Source organism: Danio rerio, chromosome 11 (assembly GCF_052040795.2).
Source record: "Danio rerio strain M-AB ecotype USA chromosome 11, GRCz13ab, whole genome shotgun sequence".
NCBI classification, from domain to species: Eukaryota; Metazoa; Chordata; class Actinopteri; order Cypriniformes; family Danionidae; genus Danio; species Danio rerio.
Window position 1 is genome coordinate 34634203 of NC_141031.1, and position 21358 is coordinate 34655560.

The 21358-nt window shown below is 37.3% G+C and overlaps 1 protein-coding gene and 2 long non-coding RNA genes across 12 annotated transcripts in view; 1 reads left to right on the forward strand and 2 right to left on the reverse strand.

The window, feature by feature from the left end:
- The window catches only part of LOC137496713 (uncharacterized), a 473958-nt gene that overhangs the window by 285485 nt on the left and 167115 nt on the right, over positions 1 to 21358 (reverse strand). The gene's annotated exons all lie outside the window — the stretch shown is intronic.
- The window catches only part of diaph3 (diaphanous-related formin 3), a 478885-nt gene that overhangs the window by 149588 nt on the left and 307939 nt on the right, over positions 1 to 21358 (forward strand). For all 9 annotated transcript variants that reach the window (XR_015501887.1, XM_087272225.1, XM_087272219.1 and 6 more), the window contains 3 exon segments: positions 9357 to 9493; positions 10177 to 10282; positions 20702 to 20812. Coding sequence is in view for 8 of the 9 variants with exons in the window: in XM_087272225.1 (XP_087128351.1) it covers positions 9357 to 9493; positions 10177 to 10282; positions 20702 to 20812 (354 nt within the window). In the remaining variant the exon portion in view is untranslated.
- Positions 2853 to 19891, reverse strand: LOC141376634 (uncharacterized). Of its 2 annotated transcripts, XR_015502771.1 has the most exons (4): positions 19510 to 19850; positions 14337 to 14439; positions 4540 to 4702; positions 2853 to 4429 (listed from the first exon to the last, which is right to left on the reverse strand). It is a non-coding gene; the product is annotated as an uncharacterized LOC141376634 (long non-coding RNA). The 2 variants fall into 2 exon arrangements; XR_015502772.1 differs by lacking the exon at positions 14337 to 14439 and having other exon boundaries at positions 19510 to 19891.

Genomic DNA, 21358 nt, shown 5'->3' on the forward strand with positions numbered 1-21358 from the left:
CTGAATGCTAACCCAGATTGTATCCAAAATAAATAAAAAATGCTGCCCAACTCACTGCAGAATTAAATGTGCATCTCAGCTCCCTTGTTTCCACCAAAACTGTTTTTTGGAAGCTCCACAGGGTCAATATACATGGCTGGGCTGCTACAGCCAAACCTTTGGTCAGTCGTACCAATGTCAAAAGTCGGTTTCAATTGTGCCAGCAGCAAAAATCTTGGATGAACATGTAATGTTCTCTGATTCTACCTTCACTGTCTTTCCAACATCTGGGAGAGTTATGGTGTGGAGAAGCCCCAAAGAAGCGTAACATCTAGACCAGTGGTTCTCAAACTTTTTTCACCAAGTACCACCTTAGAAAAAAATTGTCTCTCCAAGTACCACCTTACGGCGCTATTTTTTAACCAGTATTAAAAATAGCGTTGTGGGCCTAATTAAGCAGCTACAGGTGTGCACAGTTTAAAAACGATGCAGATTAATTCCTATTATTAAGAATATGTATTATTGTCAGTCACTTTAAACATTTTAAATAGTCTGAACATTAACTGTGCTTGCAGGTAAAAAAAAAAAAAAACGTTTTAGTTAAAATGTGCTTTTAAAGGTTCATAAAAAATGGCGCTGTTCTTAAAAAGTAAAAAGAAAACTGCTGCACTTAAATTTAAAGTATTCATAATAGCCTATTCATCAAAAGCTGGAAATGTTGCTTGGACCTCATAAATATAGGCTATATGTCATATTTATACACTTTTAGACAAATCTTGAAATGTTAAATGTACATATGACAGGGTTCATACAGGGACAGCCTAATGTAAATCAATTCCAGCACCTATTTTTTTTTCAAGACTGACATGCTATGTATTGAAGACCTGAAATGTAATCTCAGCAACCCATAAAACATTGCATAGGAATAGATACACATAAAAACCATTAATAATAATAATAATAATAATAATAATAATATTAATTTATCATATATTAATAATATAATAAACCTGCACTTAATGCTTGTGAAATCTTTTTTGTACTCAAGGAAAAATACTATTACACTGCTAAAATAACACAAATTGTAGTAAATAATACTAATATTAGGTAAAAGTACAAAGTACTCTTTTAAAAAGTACTAGTTGGTTACTTTTGAAAAAAAAAAATCAGATTGTCATTATGAAATCACTTTTTTTTAAGTGTAAACCTGATTAAATGGTTTAATTGCTTAAATCTCAAAGCTACATGTATAGGAATTTGCACTAACAAAGGAAGTATGGTCGATTTTTCCTTTCATGACAATTAATCTTTTTCAATAGCACTGGCAAAACTACCACATAATCTTTAAGGCCATAGAGACACTTTTTGCCCATTTTTAAACAATATTTTCAAGCTTTGAAAGGTTTAATTAAAGTATATGGTAAAAATATTTAAATTTAGCCTTTTATTTACATATTTTACACTATTTTTCTTTACAATATGGCAAATCTGTTTCTTAAATAGCTGTACATCACATGTAGATTTTATTTTACACTTGATCTTAATCTAAAATGCAAAAAAAATAATACAAGTACACTGTCAGTAAAAAAAAAAAAAAATTACTTCATTTTACTTGAAGTATTTGAAATATGACAAGACTACATTTATCAAAGCAGTGCTTTAAGAGCCTTATTGTTAATTTTGATAAATAAACAATACGTAACAACGAATTGTTTTGACCTGTAATGCTTTAAGACAGATCAGAATACAGCTAAATGTATAACGTTAAATCACACAAATACCTCATCCAGAAAGAAATAAGTCCCCCTTTGCTAAAAGTAAGTTTCACTTCACAACACAGCCAAATAAGAAGACCATTTGCATTGTCATCGATCATGCATCAATCTAATTCTAAATACTTGATATCTTTGAATACTTTTGACTAAATTTAGTCAAGGAATAAAGATAAATAATGTCTACTTTAATAGTGGAAAGATCGCGATTGTATTCAATCTGAGCACACAGGCGATCATGAGAGGACTTGCAGTTCATTTGAAAAAAAAAAAAAGCCTATTTAGGAGCTAGCATATCTGTTTTAGCGATTTGCGTACATGAATGCGCTCTCGTGTTAAAATAAAGCACTCGCCACATTTGCAGAAATGAGTAATTGCGCAATACCTCTATTCCCGCGCCGCCATTCAGAATGTATTTAGAGGAGTGACAGGTCAGAGGCGAGAGACTGGCTTTCGGAGAGCGAAACGTGTTTGTAGATCATCAAAAAGGCAGGAAATATGTCCGCGGTTTAATTACTCTGCTAGACATCTCTATAGTGAAAACATCCGAGAAGCATTATTTCAACAAAACATTTGTTTTTAAGTAGTTTTCTCTGTCTCTGCAACACAGAAAGCCTTTGTCCCGCCCTTACGTTTCACGCGACTAGAAAAGGTCGACTGTGATTGGCTACTTTTCATGTCAGTCAAATCACCCTTCAGAATCAATTCTTAAACTTCTGAAACTGATTTTCAGCAGCTAATGTCACAAAGCACTAAAATAAACATTTTAAGCACAGCGTTGTGATCGTACGCTTCACCAAGCAGACAATGCTGATCACATCGATGTTATATTACGCATCAAAGGATTAAAAGTGTTAATTGTTTCTTTCATTATTTGGCGATTCCTCCGCGTACCACTAGGAGGAAGCCCGCGTACCACTAGTGGTACGCGTACCACAGTTTGAGAACCACTGATCTAGACTGTTGCATGCCTAGAATGAAGCATGTGGGAGGAACAGTGATGGTTTGGATTGCAATATCATGGCATTCCCTAAGCCCAGTACTTGTGCTAGATGGGCGTGTCGCCGCAAAGGACTACAGAACCATTCAGGAGGACCATGTGCGGTATTTATGCATGCGGGGTACTTAATATCAGATAATTTTAGAATACAGTATAAGATGCACTCAATAACCCTCAGTTTTATGCAAAACAAACATGCAACAAATTGAATATCAGATTTTGATCTGTCATATAAAAAATATAATTTTTTGCAAAGATGTATTTGACACAAAAACTGTAATAATATATAATACAAAAGGGCTTCTCAAAGTCTGGACTCCGGCGAGGGTATTCAATCTGGACCGGACTCCATTTTGTATTGCAAGACCATGCGTAAAGGATTCAAATTGTGAATTTCCTTTATTGATAAATGCATAAACCTTGTAAATCAACAGTTTAGTTGTTTTGTATTTTTGTAAAAAAAAAAATACGGCCCGTAATAATATCGAAGGGAAGGTTTTTCTGCATGACTCTGTTGTCATGATATCCAGTGATCATACAAGGCTTCACGGGATCGAGCGGGCTGCTTAAACGCACCACAGCTAAGCGATCATTTGAATGGATGAAGATAACAGTCTCACGGAAAAAAAAAAAAAAACTTGAAGAGATTAGACAGTTCAAAGTTGAATGGACAGGTAAGTATGCATTTATTTTGCCACAAGCCAGCACAAAGCCATTCTGCTTGATTTGTGAAGCGTGGAAATGTGAAACACCCCTATGAAATGAAACCCGGACATTTTGAATGGCAGTATCCGCAAAATACAGATATAAGGACCGCAAAACTGCAACACCTAAAGTTTTCATTAACCACCTTTTTGTATTTATCATTTGTTTTTGGGGAAAGGTCTAGATGCAGACTGGTGCAGTTGGCCTGCATGCAATGCTTTTTAATGCCCAGACCTAACCCTACCCCCCACACTGACGACACTAGCTCCATTGAGTTATGCAGTCTCAGCTTGCATCATCATGGCTGCATCCAGATACTACTGGCCTACATTTTGGTGTGTTTTGTACAAAAATGCACTTATATTAGTGATTTTGCCACATTTGTATTGTATTTAATGTGTTTTGAATGCAAATACCACTTCATTTAAAAAATAAATAAATAGTGTTGACTTGTGATGCATGTTATGGATGCTTATTATGCAATATTACTGGTTCCGGACCTTTGACTTTAATAAAAATTCAGATTTGGGCCTTTTGATGTAGACATTGAGAACTGCTTTTATACATGGAAACACCTTGCTCTCACTTGAGATGTGTGAAAAAAAAATTTTTTTTCTTTCACTAATTATAATAAAAAGTAAATAAAAAGTCAATTTTCATTCTGGAATAAAGTAATGACCTTAAAGTGGACGAAAGATACTTCAGAACATTTTAACATTGTTTAAATCCCGTCTTTATCTACAGCCCGTTTTGAGTTTTCTTTTTCTGAAGAGCTTCACAAGTTTAGTTTTTTCTTACTGTGATTGTATTCAATTGTCTCATCATTGACTTTAATTGACATGCCATTTGTTTAAAATGGAAGCAAAGCAATTAAGCGCATCAGTGAATCTTTCAGTTGGAAATCTGTCATGGTCACCCACTGAAGAAATATAAATGGGTTGAAGCCTTCGTTGTTTTCCTCAGGCCTGTTTTTCTAGGATCAAAGAAAAAAAAGCACTTACTTTATCTATTTCTGCGTAGTCATTTTGGGAATTACTTTGCCGGAGATCCCAGTCTGTGAGTTTCAAAATCTACTGCACATACCCCTCGGCTCTAAAGGTCTGGTGTAATCCCAAGCACCCGACAGGTGCCGAGAGCCTTATTTACCCAGAGGCCTGTCACCACTCCAGACCTCTCACTTCAGCCCCGCGGCATCATGGGACATATTCCACCCAGCCAGGTGCTCCCGTCCAGCTGTCACCAACTCCTGCGGAATGAAGACAGAAAATGGCTCAAATATGTTTACATCCATTACTGCGCGTAAACACTGTGATAACGTGTTATCTCCCCTGTGCCTCTGAGACGGGAAGGATGTTTTCATACCTAAGTCTGCATAAAAAAAAAACTGCACAAACATCTGTTCTGAATGACAACAAGCCTGAGATATGGCAGTCGAAGCCATTAATTGGCATGAGTTATGAAGCAATTAACACAACTTGGTGAATTTGCTGTCCTATAGCTTTTTAGTCAGACATTAATTCTCTCCAAGTGATTCATGTCTGGAAAATTGCTAAAGTTGAGTCAAGTTTTCTTTTCTTTTTTTCTTCTTCTTTTTTTGTGACGATTTAAGATGGTAAAGGATTTGGGTCTTTTAAATTTTACTCTGCCATGATGTCCCGAATTTAGTTTTTTGTCTAGCAATTTGAAGGGATAGTTCCCCAAAAGTGAAAAATTGTGTTCAATATTCAATTATTATTAAATGTCAAGGATAACTAGAATTTTCTAAGTAAAATATTTAATATGTACACATGTACTCGATGTAATAAATGAAATAAGTGGAGAGCGTTAAATATTAATATTCATGTATTAATGAAATATTTTCTAATTGTTATAAACCTAGTAATATTAAGTCAATTTGAATAATGTAATATACATTTAATTTAATAATATGTAGTAATAGATGTGAAAGTCCCAGCATGCTTTCCATGGGATTGAATTAAGGAAAATGGGAAAATGTTTTGAAAATAAAAGCGATCTTATGTGTTTAAATTTGAGAGAAAGACTTTTTAGATTAATTTTTATTATTTTGAGTATGTTTTTTTTTTTTTTTTTAGTTTTAAGGTTACCACAATGCAGAAGAGTTGCCCTCATGTTTATAGTCTTGGCATTTTGCATGTTCTCCCCGTGTTAGTATGGGTTTTCTTCGGGTGCTCCAGTTTCCTCCACAGTACAAAGACATGCGGTATAAGTGAATTGAATGAACTAAATTGGTCGTAGTGTATGTGTGTAAATAAGTGTGTATAAATGATGGAATCCAGTATGGGCTTGCGGCTGGAAGGGCATACAGAAAACTGCTGTGGAATGAATTAAGGGACAAGCCGAAGGAAAAAGGAATTAAGTCAGTGGAAATGTTTATCCTAATTTAAGTTAAACCAAATGTACTAATTTGTTTCTAATAGGTTTTGCTTGAATTGGTAAAAGCAAATGTTCCTTCTGCAAAAACAAGATCTTGATGTGATTCATTTAAGTAAATGTAGACGCAAAATTAAAGATAATCAACTTTTACTTCATATATTTAGGAGTGTTAGGTTAAATGTTTTGACATAATATTGACAAGTTAATTGTACTTGATGTAAGAAAGTAAAATTTATTTTTGTTATATAAAACAACAAAGACCGAGGTTCAATCATTTCGATGTTTTGTTGAAGAAAAAAATAAAGACTTTGGTTGGTGTAAAGATGAGAATATGAACAGTAATTTTTCATGTTTGTGTGAACTGACTCTTTAAGGCACACTAGGGATGGTAAAGGCCCAATCCCAATTCTAATTTTGTATGCCTACGCCTTCCCCTTGCCCCTTAAAACCGAGTGTGAAGGGGAAGGGTTTAAAAATGTACCCCTAAGAATTGGAACAGCACTACAACACCTGCACAAAATTTAGCGGTTTTTATTTTAGCGTTTTTTTTTTTTAAAGCATGATGGTAAAACTTAAACGTGGTTATAAATATATAAAAACATGTGCTTGTTTGTTGAAAAATTCGTAATGATGACAAAAAAAAAAAACTAATTTGTGGATCTCCTTTCTTCCGGATGTAATATCCTGCCGTTGTGGCTGGTGTATTCTGGGAAATTTTCTTTTCTTTTTGAGTGTGGTCCTGAAAAATCTTCGTTTGAAGGGTGAATTGGGACACCCCTACCCCTTCATAGGAAAACGCAAAACGAGGGGTAGAGGTGTCCCAATTCACTTTAGCTTGAAGGCGTAGGGTTAAGTGGAAGGGGTAGATAACCCTGCGAATGAAGATTTTTCAGGACCACACTCAAAACCAGGAGGGTAAAGGCTGATTTATACTTCTGCGTCAAGCGCACGCGTATGTTATTTCGCAGCACAGCCCTACGCCGTGGCCGTCGGCGTCTCTGACGCGCACCTCTCAAAAAATGTAACTACACGTCACAATGACGAGTAGCGCAAGCTCTGTGATTTGTCTGCTTTTTAGCACTGACGAGTCTGGGTAGGACCGAGAGCTGTGCAAGCCTGATGAAGCGATTGTTTACAAGTGTGGAGTCCTGTGAAGGAGCTCCGGATGGAAAGTTTTGTTTTGTGTTTACCTCATGGTTAAAGTTGTTGCACCTCCGCCGGTTCCTGCCTCAAAATGAGCGAGTTTGAGCCACTTGTACATTAAGAAAGCTTTTAGAAAAAAACAAAACACCAGCGAAGAAACTCGACACAGAGGAACATTAACACCTCACTGCCAGCTAGTGTTTCGGAAGTGTTATTGCAGAACACTAGAAACAGCTCGCAGAAGTATAAATGCACAGCTACGCGCACTGCATGCGCCGTGGGTCACATCGATCACTTGATGCAGAAGTGTAAACCAGGCTTAAGGGGAAGGGTGAAGGGGTAGAATTGGGATTGGGCAAAAGTTAAACATTCGGTTCTCATTTATTCATTCATTTGTTTTCTTTTCTGCTTTGTCCCTTTATTAATCTGGGGTTGCCAAAGCGGAATCAACTGCCAACTTATCCAGCATGTGTTTTATGCAGCAGATGCCTTATTAGCTGCAACCCATCACTGGAAAACATCCTTACACTCTCATTCACAAATAAACACTACGGATAATTTAGCTTACCCAATTCATCTATATTGCATGTCTTCGGACATGTGGGGGAAACTGCAGTACCCAGTGGAAACCCACGCAAACACATTGAGAACATGCAAACTCCACACAGAAATGCTGAATAACATGGGCCGAGGCTCAAACCAAAGACCTTCTTGCTGTCAGGTGAAAGCACTACCTACTGCGCCACTGTGCCGCCCACATTCGGTTATAAAAATAATATTTTTTAAATAAAGTCAATGGGTATACATCTTGACTATACTGATAACAGTGAATTAAAACTAATTTATTTGAAATATATTCAGTTTTTGTTTTCAGATGGTGAATCATAAAACATTCAGAATCAGAATTGGAATCAGTTTTAGGAAGTCTTTGGAAGTTTGTGGATTTAAAGCACCAGATGAGCACAGAGTGTGCTTATATTGTCAATACAACAATCTTTATAGTCTTTCAGTTTTTGACAATAAAAAAATCAACTTTTGTGAATCATTTTTCACCAAGTGAATCTCTCACACCTCAAGATTGACCAAGCACAGAAATATTGTCTTTTAAGTTACATCAGTGTGTTTGGAATTAATGAGAAATGGGTCCTGTGGTGTTAGCGCTGCGGTCGTCATTAACCGAACCCCCCTGTGTTCAGACGTGGATATTCTCCCCTCTTTGACTCCTCGCATCTCTCTGCGGGTCTCCATCTTCTCTTGTCGTTCCAGACCCCCAAGGCTTTTCTGTCCTGTGTCTGTGTTCTTCATTCACCTTTATGCTTGCCATTTCTTTCTCTTTTTACCCTCCCTCTCTCTTTCACGCTACTATTAACATATCCCTGATCGCAGTTTTGTCATTTACTTCAAGGACAAAGCAACAGGCTACATTTATGTCCTTCTTTGGTTTCTCCACTTTTGAATAAGTCACCTCTAATTTTAAGCATGAAACTCTTCTCCATAATTACCACTTTGGATTTTATTCCTTCGTGTTTTTTTCTTGAAAAGTTTTTACAGCTTTAAATCTTTTGCTTTTGGATTATTTCTGTTTTTTTTCTTGTTTCTGTATGTTTTTTGCATACCATATTAAAATCAAAATTCTAATCCTTGTATTTACACCCTTATATAGCCTCTTGTCTTTGAAACATGCTTGTCCCCTACACCCCTACTTGCTCTTTGCATTCCTCTGACTCTGGCTTACTTGCTGTCCCTCGGTACCACCTTTCTTTAATGAGGGGCAGATCATTTAGTGTTATTGCACCCAAACTTTGGAACTCTCTACCAAGTTCACTCCATTCTTTTAATAATATCTTTGAATTCAAATCTTTACTTAAAACTCATTTGTTTTCTGAATGCTTCACTACTGATCTGACAAACTGACCACTGTTTGATTTTCCATTTTGTTATATTTGACTCCCTGTATGTTTGTGTAGCTAATGTTGTCTCTACTTATTTATTTTTCTTTTAATGTCTGCTTGTACTATCTCTTTTTTTCACATTTTTGTAAAGTGTCCTTGAACTCTGGAAAGGCACTGTATAAATACATTTATTATTATTATTATATTACTATTATTATTATTATTATTATTATTATTATTATTATTATTATTATTATTATTTTGTTATGTTTTGGTTTGTTTTTATTAGTGATTGTTTTTGTTTATTTTAATATATTTTTAATTGATTTATTTTTGGATATCTGTATTTGTATTTTATTTTTGTGCCATCCATCTTGTATAGATTTTATTTAAATACAACTTTGCTATTTTACGTTGAGAAAACATCATGGGAAGCCGATGGATTGCATAATGTTTTCTTTGTGTCTGCAGTATGGACTTGAGCGGATCCTTGGAGAGGAGACGAGTCTGGCACTGTTGGCCCAAGCCATTGACCCTTGTCAGCCGGCCATGATGACAGATGTGGTCAAACTGCTCTCTGCAATCTGCATTGTGGGAGAAGAAAATACGTAAGCCTCCCGCCTCGCTTCTTTCCAGTTGAAATCAATTAGATTATGATGCAATTATTGTTCTTTCTGATTTCAGCCTCCTTCCATTATTTAAACCCCCTCAATTATAGATTTTCTATTAGACTTTAATGTCCCCATTGTAATTTTGTTTAACATCAGCGTCATCAAAAGGAGCATCAGATATTCATTTCATATATTTTTTAAGTGGCCCAGTGTGTTTTTGGGTTGCCGTTTGTTGAGCTTACACACAATGGCGTCATGATACTAGCATTTTTTTGTTTGATGTAAACTCTCACTTTACAATTTCTTTAATTATTTATTTTGAAGCAACGCTTTCTGCGAGGACTATTTATGTAGTCGCATAGCCTTGTGCACATTCTTACTGAGCCTTTTTGCTCTTTTGTATTCTGTTTGGTCTTTTTGCATTCAGCTTATAAGCAGAGCGTACATTTAGCTCACACGCACAAAGCATTCATCATGACTACTTCATCTTTTAAATATAAGCTCCATGTAAACACTGAAAGGACCAATTGTCTTTGGTGAAAGGTATATTAGCAGCAGTAAGTGCACTCAAGGCGTCCTCCATACTGATAAGATGTGCAAGCCCAGCATGACCCGCTATGAAAAATGTAAAGGCAAATCAAAGCCGTGACCCTAACTTTTTGCTTATTTCCTGCATGAAGTTTGGAGAAGGTCCTTGAAGCCATCACCACGGCAACAGAAGGAAGAGGGGTGGCCCGATTTAACCCAATCGTCCAAGGCCTTAGTGTTCGCTCCGTCCAGTTACAGGTAAGCGATCACCGCTCTTCATATAGCTTCTTGTTCATTCATCTTCCCTACAACACCCTCCTGACCTCCTATTTGAAAATACAGGTATACATATTTATACCTCTGATAACTGCAACTGAAAACTGCTCCCGAGTTGAATTGGTGGCACTTTCTATAGAAACTGAAAATAGGATCACTGTGACCTGTGTACACGCAATTTTTCTGCTCCCCCCCTATTCAGTGTATAGTGAGATTTATTAAACACATATATATATATATATAAATATTTATATATTATATATATATATATTTTTTTTTTATATTTGACTTTTTCAGTCAGTACACTTAGTAAATATGAAACATTTAGTTTAGTTTAAACTTTATTGTCTGTTCTGCTTTGTGAGAAAGGAAATTGGTCTTTAACACTAGTAACTTGCATACATTTATACAGCAATCACATAAAACTTGTTGTCCGTGGGGTCTTAAATATTAAAAGTGGATAAATCAATTTAGAGAAATGTTAGGCCCTTAAAAATACTTAAATGCTGTTACAAGGTAATTATTTTTGAATATACAATTGTATAATTATAGTTGTATGTTAAAGTTTGAAATTCTGGGATGCTGTGAACTTAAGAAATTGATAAAATTCTGCTATATTTGATGTCACAATGCTTTGTTTACTGCAGTAATGAAGGCAGCACTATTATTTGTTCTGTTGTATAGGCGACACCTTCTGGATTAACATTTTTCTAAAGTATACGAGTAATGTTTTAGTTTAGGATTAGTTTCTTACAATCAATATTTAGCTCGCAGGAACTCTCACATGGTCGCCCACTGAAGCTAAGCAGGGCTGCGCCTGGTCAGTACCTAGATGGGAGACCACATGGGAAAGCTAGGATGCTGCCGGAAGTGGTGTTAGTAAGACCAGCAAGGGGTGCTCAGCCTGCGCTCTGTGTGGGTCCTAATGCCCCAGTATAGTGACAGGGACTCTATACATCACAGTGAGCTCCGTCTTTCAGATGAGATGTTAAATCGTTAATAGTCCCAGGATGTCCTTTAAAAAAAAGTAGGGTTTAACCCCGGCATCCAATAACAAAATGTGTGTTTTATGCAAAAATTTATTTAAATTCCTTACGCCGATTAAGAAACTTGAATAGGCCTCGGCTACTATAATGAAGAATGTCCAATCTAAAATGTAAAACTAAAAATATAATACTTCTGACACATGAAAGTGTAAAGCCTGCAGCCCACAACAAATGCTGCTGTGCCGTCAGCCAATCATTGCAATGCTGATCATGATTTCGAGGATCGATAGCTCTGTCCTCCACAACACACACAGTGATCTCAGATCAGTTGCTCCATTTTAATCTGATTCGTGAACTTGTTTGAAATTAGCCAGAGATCAGTTATCCAAATTTAAAAGATCCAGAATATGCCAAATCATTTAAGATCATTTAAGCGAGGTACGAAGAACGGACCTCTGCCCTACTATTTTTCCCTTCATGATGACTGCTTTATAAAATCTATATCAACTGCTCTTGTTTGACTACCCAGACATAGCTCTTTTGTTTTTCCAATATTAGTATGTAATGAACTTTTGCCAAACCAATCTGTGATACTACTAATATATTTAAAATATAAGGAGCTATTCATTTCTACAAGTTAGATTATTAAATGAAACCTGAGTACAATTCTTAGCTAAATATTTATTCTCTTTAAGTGAGTTTTTATGTTACAACACTAAATATAATAATTAAGATTTTTTTTAATTCAGTGGTTGCACACATTAATGTTTAGAATCCCTAGTCGCCGGTTAATTAACACTTCAGTATAAAGTAACAGTACCCATTTTCACAGCGCTGTTCACACTATTGTGACAGACTGGTGTTGTGTGGATTGCTCAGGTGGGGAAATACATTTACTTTATATATACCATTGCATTTTGAAAGTTTCCCTCGGAGAGTTGAGGGCCAGTAAATGGTCATGCTGAGATGAAGCACCAGCAATTTGCTTGATAGTGACTTCAATATAACGATGAAGTCACAGGCCCTGAATCACCTCTAAAATGCAATTTACACTTTAAAATCCCCTGGCGTCTGTGTATAGAGGCCTACATTGAAAAAGATCAGAAAACAAATGAGCAAGTCTGCTTGTTAACGACCAGTCCTTTATACTAGAAAAGCTTATATAAGTGAAGATGCTTAATGCTCCCTTAAGCTGCACGGTGCTTATGCAGGCATTAACACTGTGCTTAATTTGAATGAATGAAACATTATTAAAATAACCTGATTTTCAGTCTTTTTCTGACAAGTCAACATGACCTTTTGTTTAGCAAGCACACTCGGGTGCTCAGGATACTTGTAAAGCGCAGAGATTAGTGCTGCCAGTTATATCTCTTCATTTGCATTGTAAAGCATAAACTGGCATTAGTCAAACATCCCTGATGAGATTAAACATAGCCATTCCATAAATAATTAATAATTTGATTAGTTGTGTTTAGCCCTGTGCCCGCAGATAGGACAGAAGTGCACCACAAATCTTGTGAGGGACAGTTTACTCAAGTACTCCAACGGGAAATTTATATCACATTTGTTTGGTATTCTTGATGCATAAGCTGCAGTTGATTTTAATAACAGGATAGATCATGACTAAATCAGAGCAATGGAAAATGAATTCTATGTTCTGTGTTTAAATTATATATAATTAAAGTGGTTTCAAAATCTAAAAATCTGCTTATGTAAATGGCCTTTCTGAAACCATGATACTTTTTATGTTTTTGTTTGTCTACCTGCTTTTGTTTTTGTATCTGACTGTCTGTCTGTATGTCTGTTGGTGTCTGTCAACCTTTGTGTTTGTCTGTTTATCTATATGTCTGCCTTCATCTGTCTATGTGTCTGGCTGTTTGTCTGCATCCCTGTCTGTTGATATGTTTGACTGTGTGCCTCCCTGTCTGTCTACATGTCTGATAGTTTGCCTCCCTGTCTGTCTATTTGTCTGTTTGTATCTGCCTGCATCCCTGCCTCTCTATATGTTGTTCTGTCTGTGTCTGCCTCCCTGTCTGTCTATGTGTCTGTCTGCCTACCTGTCTTGTCTATGTGTTGGCCTCCATGTCTGTCATGTATGTTTGCTTGTCTATGTGTCTGCCTGTCTGCCTTCCGGTCTGTCTATAAGTCTGCCTGTCTTTCTATGTGTCTGCCTGTCTGTCTGTCTGTCTGTCTGTGTGTGTCTGTCTGTCTGTGTGTGTCTGTCTGTCTGTGTGTCTATATGTATGACTGTCTGCCTCCCTGTCTGTCTGTATGTCTGACTGTCTATACGTCTGGCTCTGCGTCTCTGTCTGTCTGTCTGCCTATCTGTCTGTCTGTCTGCCTGTTTGTCTGCCTGTCTGACTGTATATGTGTCAGCCTCCGTGTCTGTCATATATGTTTGCTTATCTGTCTGTGTGTCTACCTTGTCTGTCTGTCTGCATGTCTGACTGTCTCCTTATCTGTGTGTCTGCATCCCTGTCTGTATAAATGTCAGTTTATCTGTGTCTGCTTCCATGTTTCTCTTTGTCTGCCTTTCTGTCTGTGTATATGTCTGCCTGTCTTTCTATCTGTCTGTTTATTTGTCTGCCTTACTGTCTGTTTATATGTCTGCCTGTCTTTCTATATGTCTGTCTGTCTGGTTGTCTGCCTGTCTTTATGTCTGTCTGTCTGTCTGTCTGTCTGTCTGTCTGTCTGTCTGTCTGTCTGTCTGTCTTTCTGTCTGTCTGTCTGTCTGTCTGTCTATATATCTGCCTGTCTGTGTACAGTGAGCATGCAGGTATCTTCTAGCTTATTGTGTTTGTCTACTAAATAAAATCTGATCTGTATGTTGTCTTGTTGCATGTTAGTGTGTGCCTAATCTTTGAGAGCAGCTCCTCTGCAGTGTGCTGGCCCTACAGAACGGCATGCGCAGCTTCAGCTGTGTTCACTTTGCCGCTTCATTGTTGAGGATGATCAAAGTAGCAGTGTTTTAGTTTAATTGGTAGCAGAGGGAGGTGAAAAAGAGGCACTGAGCTTTCCCTTAAAACATGCATAGCGTTTGCACATACTACCTCATATCCTGCGTTCAGCATAAAACACCAACTCAGCAGTTAGATTTTCACCAAAACATATATCCTTTTGACTTAATGGCAGAAGTGAATGCTTTACTGTGACCTGTAGAGAGCAGAATGTTAGTGGATAGAGCACTTAAAGCCAAATATTATGTTCAGCATGCTAACAACACACTTATATCTCCAGTTCAAAAGCTTTTTATAGTGTTGAATAGTTAATAGTAAGCAATCAGATGCACTACATTAAGCAGGTCACACAGGAAACAGACTCTTATCCATTGTTTTCTCTCATTTGAATTGTTATTGCTTAAATGAGGGAAGAAAACAGGTTAGGAAAAGTTGGTTAATCTCCATGAACCCCATTGTTTGAAGCATCTAGTAAACTGTATTGATTGACTGGTTATTGTTCTGGGTTTGCTAATAGTCAGCAGTGATGTCTTCTTAACCACATACATCATTTATCAAAGACTCTTATTGCTGGGAACTATTTGGGAGCCTCTCTTTTTCATTCCACTCTCCAGTTTTAGCTGGAGATATTTAGGGGTTGTATCTTCAAATAGATGCTCTTGGAGACAAATACTCAGACTGCATAAAGTTCAGTTTGTTTATGTAGCAGTGAGAGGCAGGGAGCGCTCAGGGTCAGCCGTACACTGCACTTGAGAGGTTTATTTTTGAGGAATTTTTCAAGCTTGAGGATACAGAGTATTTTCTTTTTTTGCTCGAGTCTGCGCTTATCCATGGGAGTTAGTAAATGATTCAGCATGTTTTTTTATCGCTACATAATTTCTGTTTTCATGTCTGTCTAGTGGATATTTCTTTTAGCACTGTATTAGTCTGAGCTAATGGAGGGTAAGCGATTCTCACAGGAATGCATTTTTTTTTTCTTTCTCTCCTCATCCTCTTCTCTCACCACTCCCATCTCTTGCCGTGCATCTGAGCAGGCAGATTAAGAAGAGAGTAAAGTTATTAATGGTAGATATGTTTTTCCTTCCCTTCATGAGAGCTGTCAGCAAGTGTCTCTTATAGGCTCAACTTTGCAGAGATTTCCTCCACTGTTCAGACGCTGAGCCACACAAATATGAAAAATACAGTGCCATTGACTGTTAAATTAAAGGCTGCTCCTTATGAAAGACCTATTTTGCACTAACAGGCCTCGTAAAGGACTGAACAGGATTTATTTATATTTTTTCTAACAGCCCATCACAATTTTTATTCATTGTCATCTTTTTTGACCCTTGTGTTTTGGGTTAAATATACATCCTAATATTTGAGCACTTAAGTAAAAATATTAATTCTTCGAATAACAGACTGTTGACTTTTTGAACCACTTGTTTTTAGTGAATACAGCCCAACCATTATAGTCTGATTGGCAAACTAATGATGCGTGTGCATGTTGTAATTTGTATTAATTATTGTCTTGTGTTTTGACTTTTAAGATTAACATTAGAAATTAGGGATGTAACGGTATCAGAATTTCACGGTACGGTAATACCTCGGTATGAATGTCACGGTACGGTATTTATTGAATCATTTACAGGAGAAAAAAAAAACTTTTGAAAATACTCCAAAAAAGTGCCAAAAGTGTCAATGACATACAAATTAGCCATCTATCTGTTAACTTTGAAACAGGAACTTCAATTTTAATAACAAAAAATTATTAAACCATGTAAAAAAAAATAAAGTTTCAATTTAGTATTGTTAAAAACTCATCACATTTAACATTTAATCACTCACTTAGATAGAGATGGGTTTAAAGGAAAATTATCATATAACTATAATCTGGTAAAAGCTGGTATCTCTGGGTATTTACAATGTCCCCTGCAACAGAAAAAACCCCTCTCATTTGGGACTGAGGATTCTGGGACAAGAGAGATATGACTTGGCCCATGTTGACAGCAGTGGGGTAACGTTGTGCATTGTCTTTCCCCCACTTGAGAGGACAAACCATGAGTGAGATAGAGATCTCTTTGCGGTACAAGTCAATGTCTGCATCAATCTGAACAGTGTGCTGTGTTTCTGCAGTCCCCATGACTGTTATTAGTCGTATTCCCCAACTTGCAGGCACGTGCACACATAGGGCTCAACCTGTGCAGTGTACATGCACTTTTTAGTCTTGGATAGAAAATGCCCTTCCAAAACGATCAAAAGTGCCCCCGCGACGCGACACAACCTCCGTCCAGTCCAGCCCTTCAGTAGGCGCGCGATAACACCTCTCTTGAGTATGCGCGCTCAACCCCCCCTCGGCGCTTTACAATACGCGCGCCACAACACAGCTGATCAGAACGCGCGCGACAGCACCGCTATTCAGCACGCGCGCGGCGACAACACCCGCTTTAGGTTCGATCATTTCCATCTTTTTTTCATCTCCGCTACCAGCAGCACACTCCATTTCCGCATTACTGGATCTGTAGCGACAACAGACCGCAAAGGATTATGGCCACGCCGGGGCTGATGGGAAATGAAGTTTCAGCTACCTCCCGTTCGCTTCATTCGCCTGAGCAAATTTTCTCAGAAGACCTATAGTTTTACCGAGTCATGCGACTTCGGTAATATCGAAAAAATTTAATATTGCGGTATGACGGTATTTACAATACCGTTACATCCCTATTAGAAATACTTAAGGATGCTCTGATCAATTGGCTGGAGATTGGTATCGGCTAATAATTACATGCCACAACTTGATTGGTACTCGTTAATTTGGCCGATTTCGTGAACTGATCGCAAGTGTTTGTTTATGAGTTTACAAGCAGAGAAAGATTTAAGCATCAGAATCGGTACTCTGTATCGGCCGAACACCATGACAGGGTGTTCACATCGACTGCAAAAAATCCTGATCAGAGCATCCCTAGAACTATTGCCTACCTCTTTTCTATGGTTAGGGATATAGTTTTTAAATAGATGAATAGATAAACCAAATAGTTGTTGAAGTCAGTTCTGTTTAGTGGAATTCACAAACAAAAATTACTTTTCTCTTTGTTTGTATTTTAAAATACTCATTAACTATTTAAAACACTCATGAACCCTTTGTACAACGCTGACAAGTCAGTGTTATCTGATTTACAAACACTTACAAGTTGTTTGTTAAAAGAATTAAGTGATTTATGTCATAGTACCTTTTTAGTTTAGCTAAATATGCTGTTTTTTAAATGATCAGAACACCTAGGAAGTATTTTTATTAAGTCAAAATATTGTGCATTCACGCTTGCTAAGTATCATTTGACTATTTGAAAATGTTTTGCGTCTGTTAAAACACCTGAAAATGAGAGTCTTTGAAAACGACATCATGGGCACGGATTAAAGAAAATCACAAACAAACACACTACAATGGCGAATGGTAGTATTGTTGTTGCTCAAGTGTTTGCTGATGCTTCATCAGCTACATTAAGTGTGCATTTACTTCACAATACAACCAACAGTGGAGACCTATCATACACACATAGCAAATACATACACACCAATGCCATCATTACCTACAGGTACTGCTTATCAACAAGCTGACCACACCAAACACTGCTCTGGCATACTTAATAAAGCATTTTTTTCCCGTTTCTGCAGGATCATTTTGAAAAATGTTGTGTGAAGGTGAAACTTTTTAAAAAGCAAGGGAAGAACCTTTCCATTTTGGCTGCATCGCTGTTGTGTTAACAGAGATCTTTGTGTGCTTCCAAATGAATCCTGTAATAGTTTATATGGAATGTGACCTCAACAAAGATCAAAGTCATTCAAAATATACTGATGTTTAGTCTCAATAATGATATTGTGAACACTAAGCTAACCTAAACTACATTAAATGTTTTGTTTAGGGTTTTAGTATTGACCAAGAGAACCAAGTTACAAGTTTGAGAACATCCTATAAGGCTGTTGCGATATCATATGGATTTATCTGACAAATCCTTCTGGTAACCAACCCTGTGCCCAACCTGTTTTGTTAAGAGTTAGTACTATAAATAATTTGGAAACGGTGTGGATCGTCAAGTAATAATCCATTATTAAACCACTAGACATTATGTGAACATGAGGTACAGACACAAGCCGCTATACGGGCAATTCACTGTCTGCTCAATACACCTCAGTCCTCTGAATGCACCAGTGCCTTTTAACTAAACACTCTCTCTCTCGCACGTGTGATTGAGGACGTCGTGGAGAAGGCTGATCAATAATTGATGATCTGTGTTGCTTGAGGAGATGAATAGTAGTTTTTGACTGAGGTGATGGAATCCTTTATGTTGGCTGAGCTCTCTGTGAGAGTCATAAACCACAGTGATGCTCTTCAACCGATCCAAACGGCAGTCTTGTATACGTTGCAAGCTGAATGCAAGCTGTCTTCTACCTCAGCCAGACTTTCAAGACCTTGAACTCTTTTCTTTAAAACCAAGCCATTTGGACTAAACTCATAGCGGCATGCAAATGACATCACAATTTTAAGCACATTTTGTGCAAGTTTGCTTCAATGTGGTTGTCTTGTTTTAATTGTGCGATAGCACTGCTGTCTGCGTGGTTGACCTTGATCTCTAACAGGTTTCACCAATTGAAACTATGTTTGAATGTTTCAGATCTTACTAAGCTATGCGAGTGTTTAAGGCTGAGGTTCTTTGACTGAAACATTGCTATTTTTTCATCTCAATAAAGAATACAGCAATGTGTAGATTCTTAAAACCACAATTTTTTGTTGTATAAAATCTGTTTAATTTTATGTATTTCTAAATGTGTATATGTGTATTCAAAAAAACTAAAATGTTTCTTGAGAAGACGCTTTCTGTATACTCACCAAGGAAGCATTTACTTGATTGTAAACACTATTCCAGATGCAACAGACTTTGTTATATTCATTTAATGCAGGGGTCACCAATCTCGGTCCTGGAGGGCCAGTGTCCCTGCAGGGTTTATCTCCAACTTGCCTCAACACACCTGCCTGGATGTTTCAAGTATACGTAGTAAGACCTTGATTAGCTTGTTCAGGTGTGTTTGATTAGGGTTGGAGCTAAAATCTGCAGGACACAGGCCCTCCAGGAACAAGTTTGGTGACCACTGATTTAATGCATCCTTGCTAAGTTTAAAAACAAACAAGCAAACAAACAAGCAAACAAACAAACAAACAAACAAACAAACAAACAAACAAACAAGCAAACAGATTAAACATCACTAAACATCAATATAGAAGTGTATGCACTACCTGACAAAAGTCTTGTCGTTGATCCCAGTTATAAGAGCCACAAATAATAACTTGACTTCTAGTTGATCGTTTGGAAAAGTGTCAGAAGGTAGATTTTTCCCATGCATCATCTGTTGAACTGCATCCCAATAATCACGAATACTGCTGAAGACCTAATGGAACCAGCACGGACTCAAGATTCTCACAGTAATCAGTCAGGTTTGTCGATGGAAAAGTCATGGTTTGGCGTTACATTTAGTATGGCGGTGTGCGAGAGATCTGCAGAGCAGATAGCAACATCAACAACCTGAGCTATCAAGGCATTTGTGCTGCCCTTTACATATCAGACCCTAGAAGAGGGCAAACTCTTCAGCAGGATTGTGCTCTTTCTCATACTTCAGCCTCCAAGATCAAAGTTCCTGAAAGCAAAGAAGGTTAAGGTGCTCCAGGATTGGCCAAACTAGTCACCAGAGTTAAAAATTATTGAGCATGTCTGAGGTAGGATGTAGGAGGAGGCACTGAAGATGAATTCAAAGAATCTTGAAAAACTCTAGGAGTCCTGCTAGAATGCTTTTCTTTTGCCATTTAAGAGGATTTTATCAATACATTATTTGAGTCATTGCAGAGATGTATGGATGTAGTCATCCAAGCTCATGAGTCATACACAATATTAATTCTTTTTCCACTGCATCATGACTTTATATTCTATCCTGTACATTATTTCTGTTAAGTGACTTTTGCCTAAGCAATGTCAGACCCTTTTGTCCTAATTAAATAAGTAAAAATCTGAGGCATGATCATGTTTTATTTTGGTATAATAAGCATAATCTATAGGCCTTTAACTTTCATATAAGCCACTTCTGATACCAAATGATCAACTAGAAGTCAAGTTAATATTTGTTGTTCCTAAACGTTGGATAAGCAACAAGACTTTTATCAGGGAGTGTATGTATGTGTAAGGTACACATTTAAAAGGAAATTATTACCAAAACTTTTTTTTAATGAACATAAATGTAGTATTTCAACATGATTACATTTACACTCCCTTTGCAATTCAAATTGACAGCCTCAGACCTGCATATGTGTATATATACACACACACACACACACACACACACACACACACACACACACACACACACACACACACACACACACACACACACACACACACACACGAATGCTTTTACTGAATTTTATCTTCTCCCTTTAGGTGGCTTGCATGCAGCTCATCAATGCCCTCGTAACGTCTCCTGATGAGTTGGACTTCAGGCTGCACATCCGAAATGAATTTATGCGCTGCGGCCTGCGAGAGATCCTGCCGGTAAGCGGCTCGACCACTGCCTGTGTATTAATATTTAAATGAGTTGTCCACTTGAGTGAAATATTGTAAAATGGGTCTGCAAATAATTTATAAGGCCTGAAGGAGAGGTCGCTCTGCTGAATCAATACCTACAGCCAGGATTGGATTGGTCTCTTTCTCTCGGTCCGTCTCCTCTTGGCATTCTGAATGTGGTTATGTTCTATCAACAAACGACTCAAAACTGCCTGAACAAAACAGCAGAAGTGTGTGAAATGAAAGCCAGAGTGTGTGAGTGAGATAGATTACTGCCTCACGCATGTCTTATTTATTATTCAAAACAGAGACTGCCTCGGAAACAGGACGGCAGAATACAAAGAGCTGGAATGGAAGTGAAATTATTATTTTTAAAAACGTTTATCAATTTCTGAAAATGCGGTTTTGTCACTGCTTTTCTTTTCCTTGTCTTAACGTGCCCATGTTCTGCACATTTGGCTCATTTTCTTCTTAAAGTCCACTTAAAATGTTAGTCATGCTTTTTTTTCGACAAAAGCACTTGAATAGAATTTT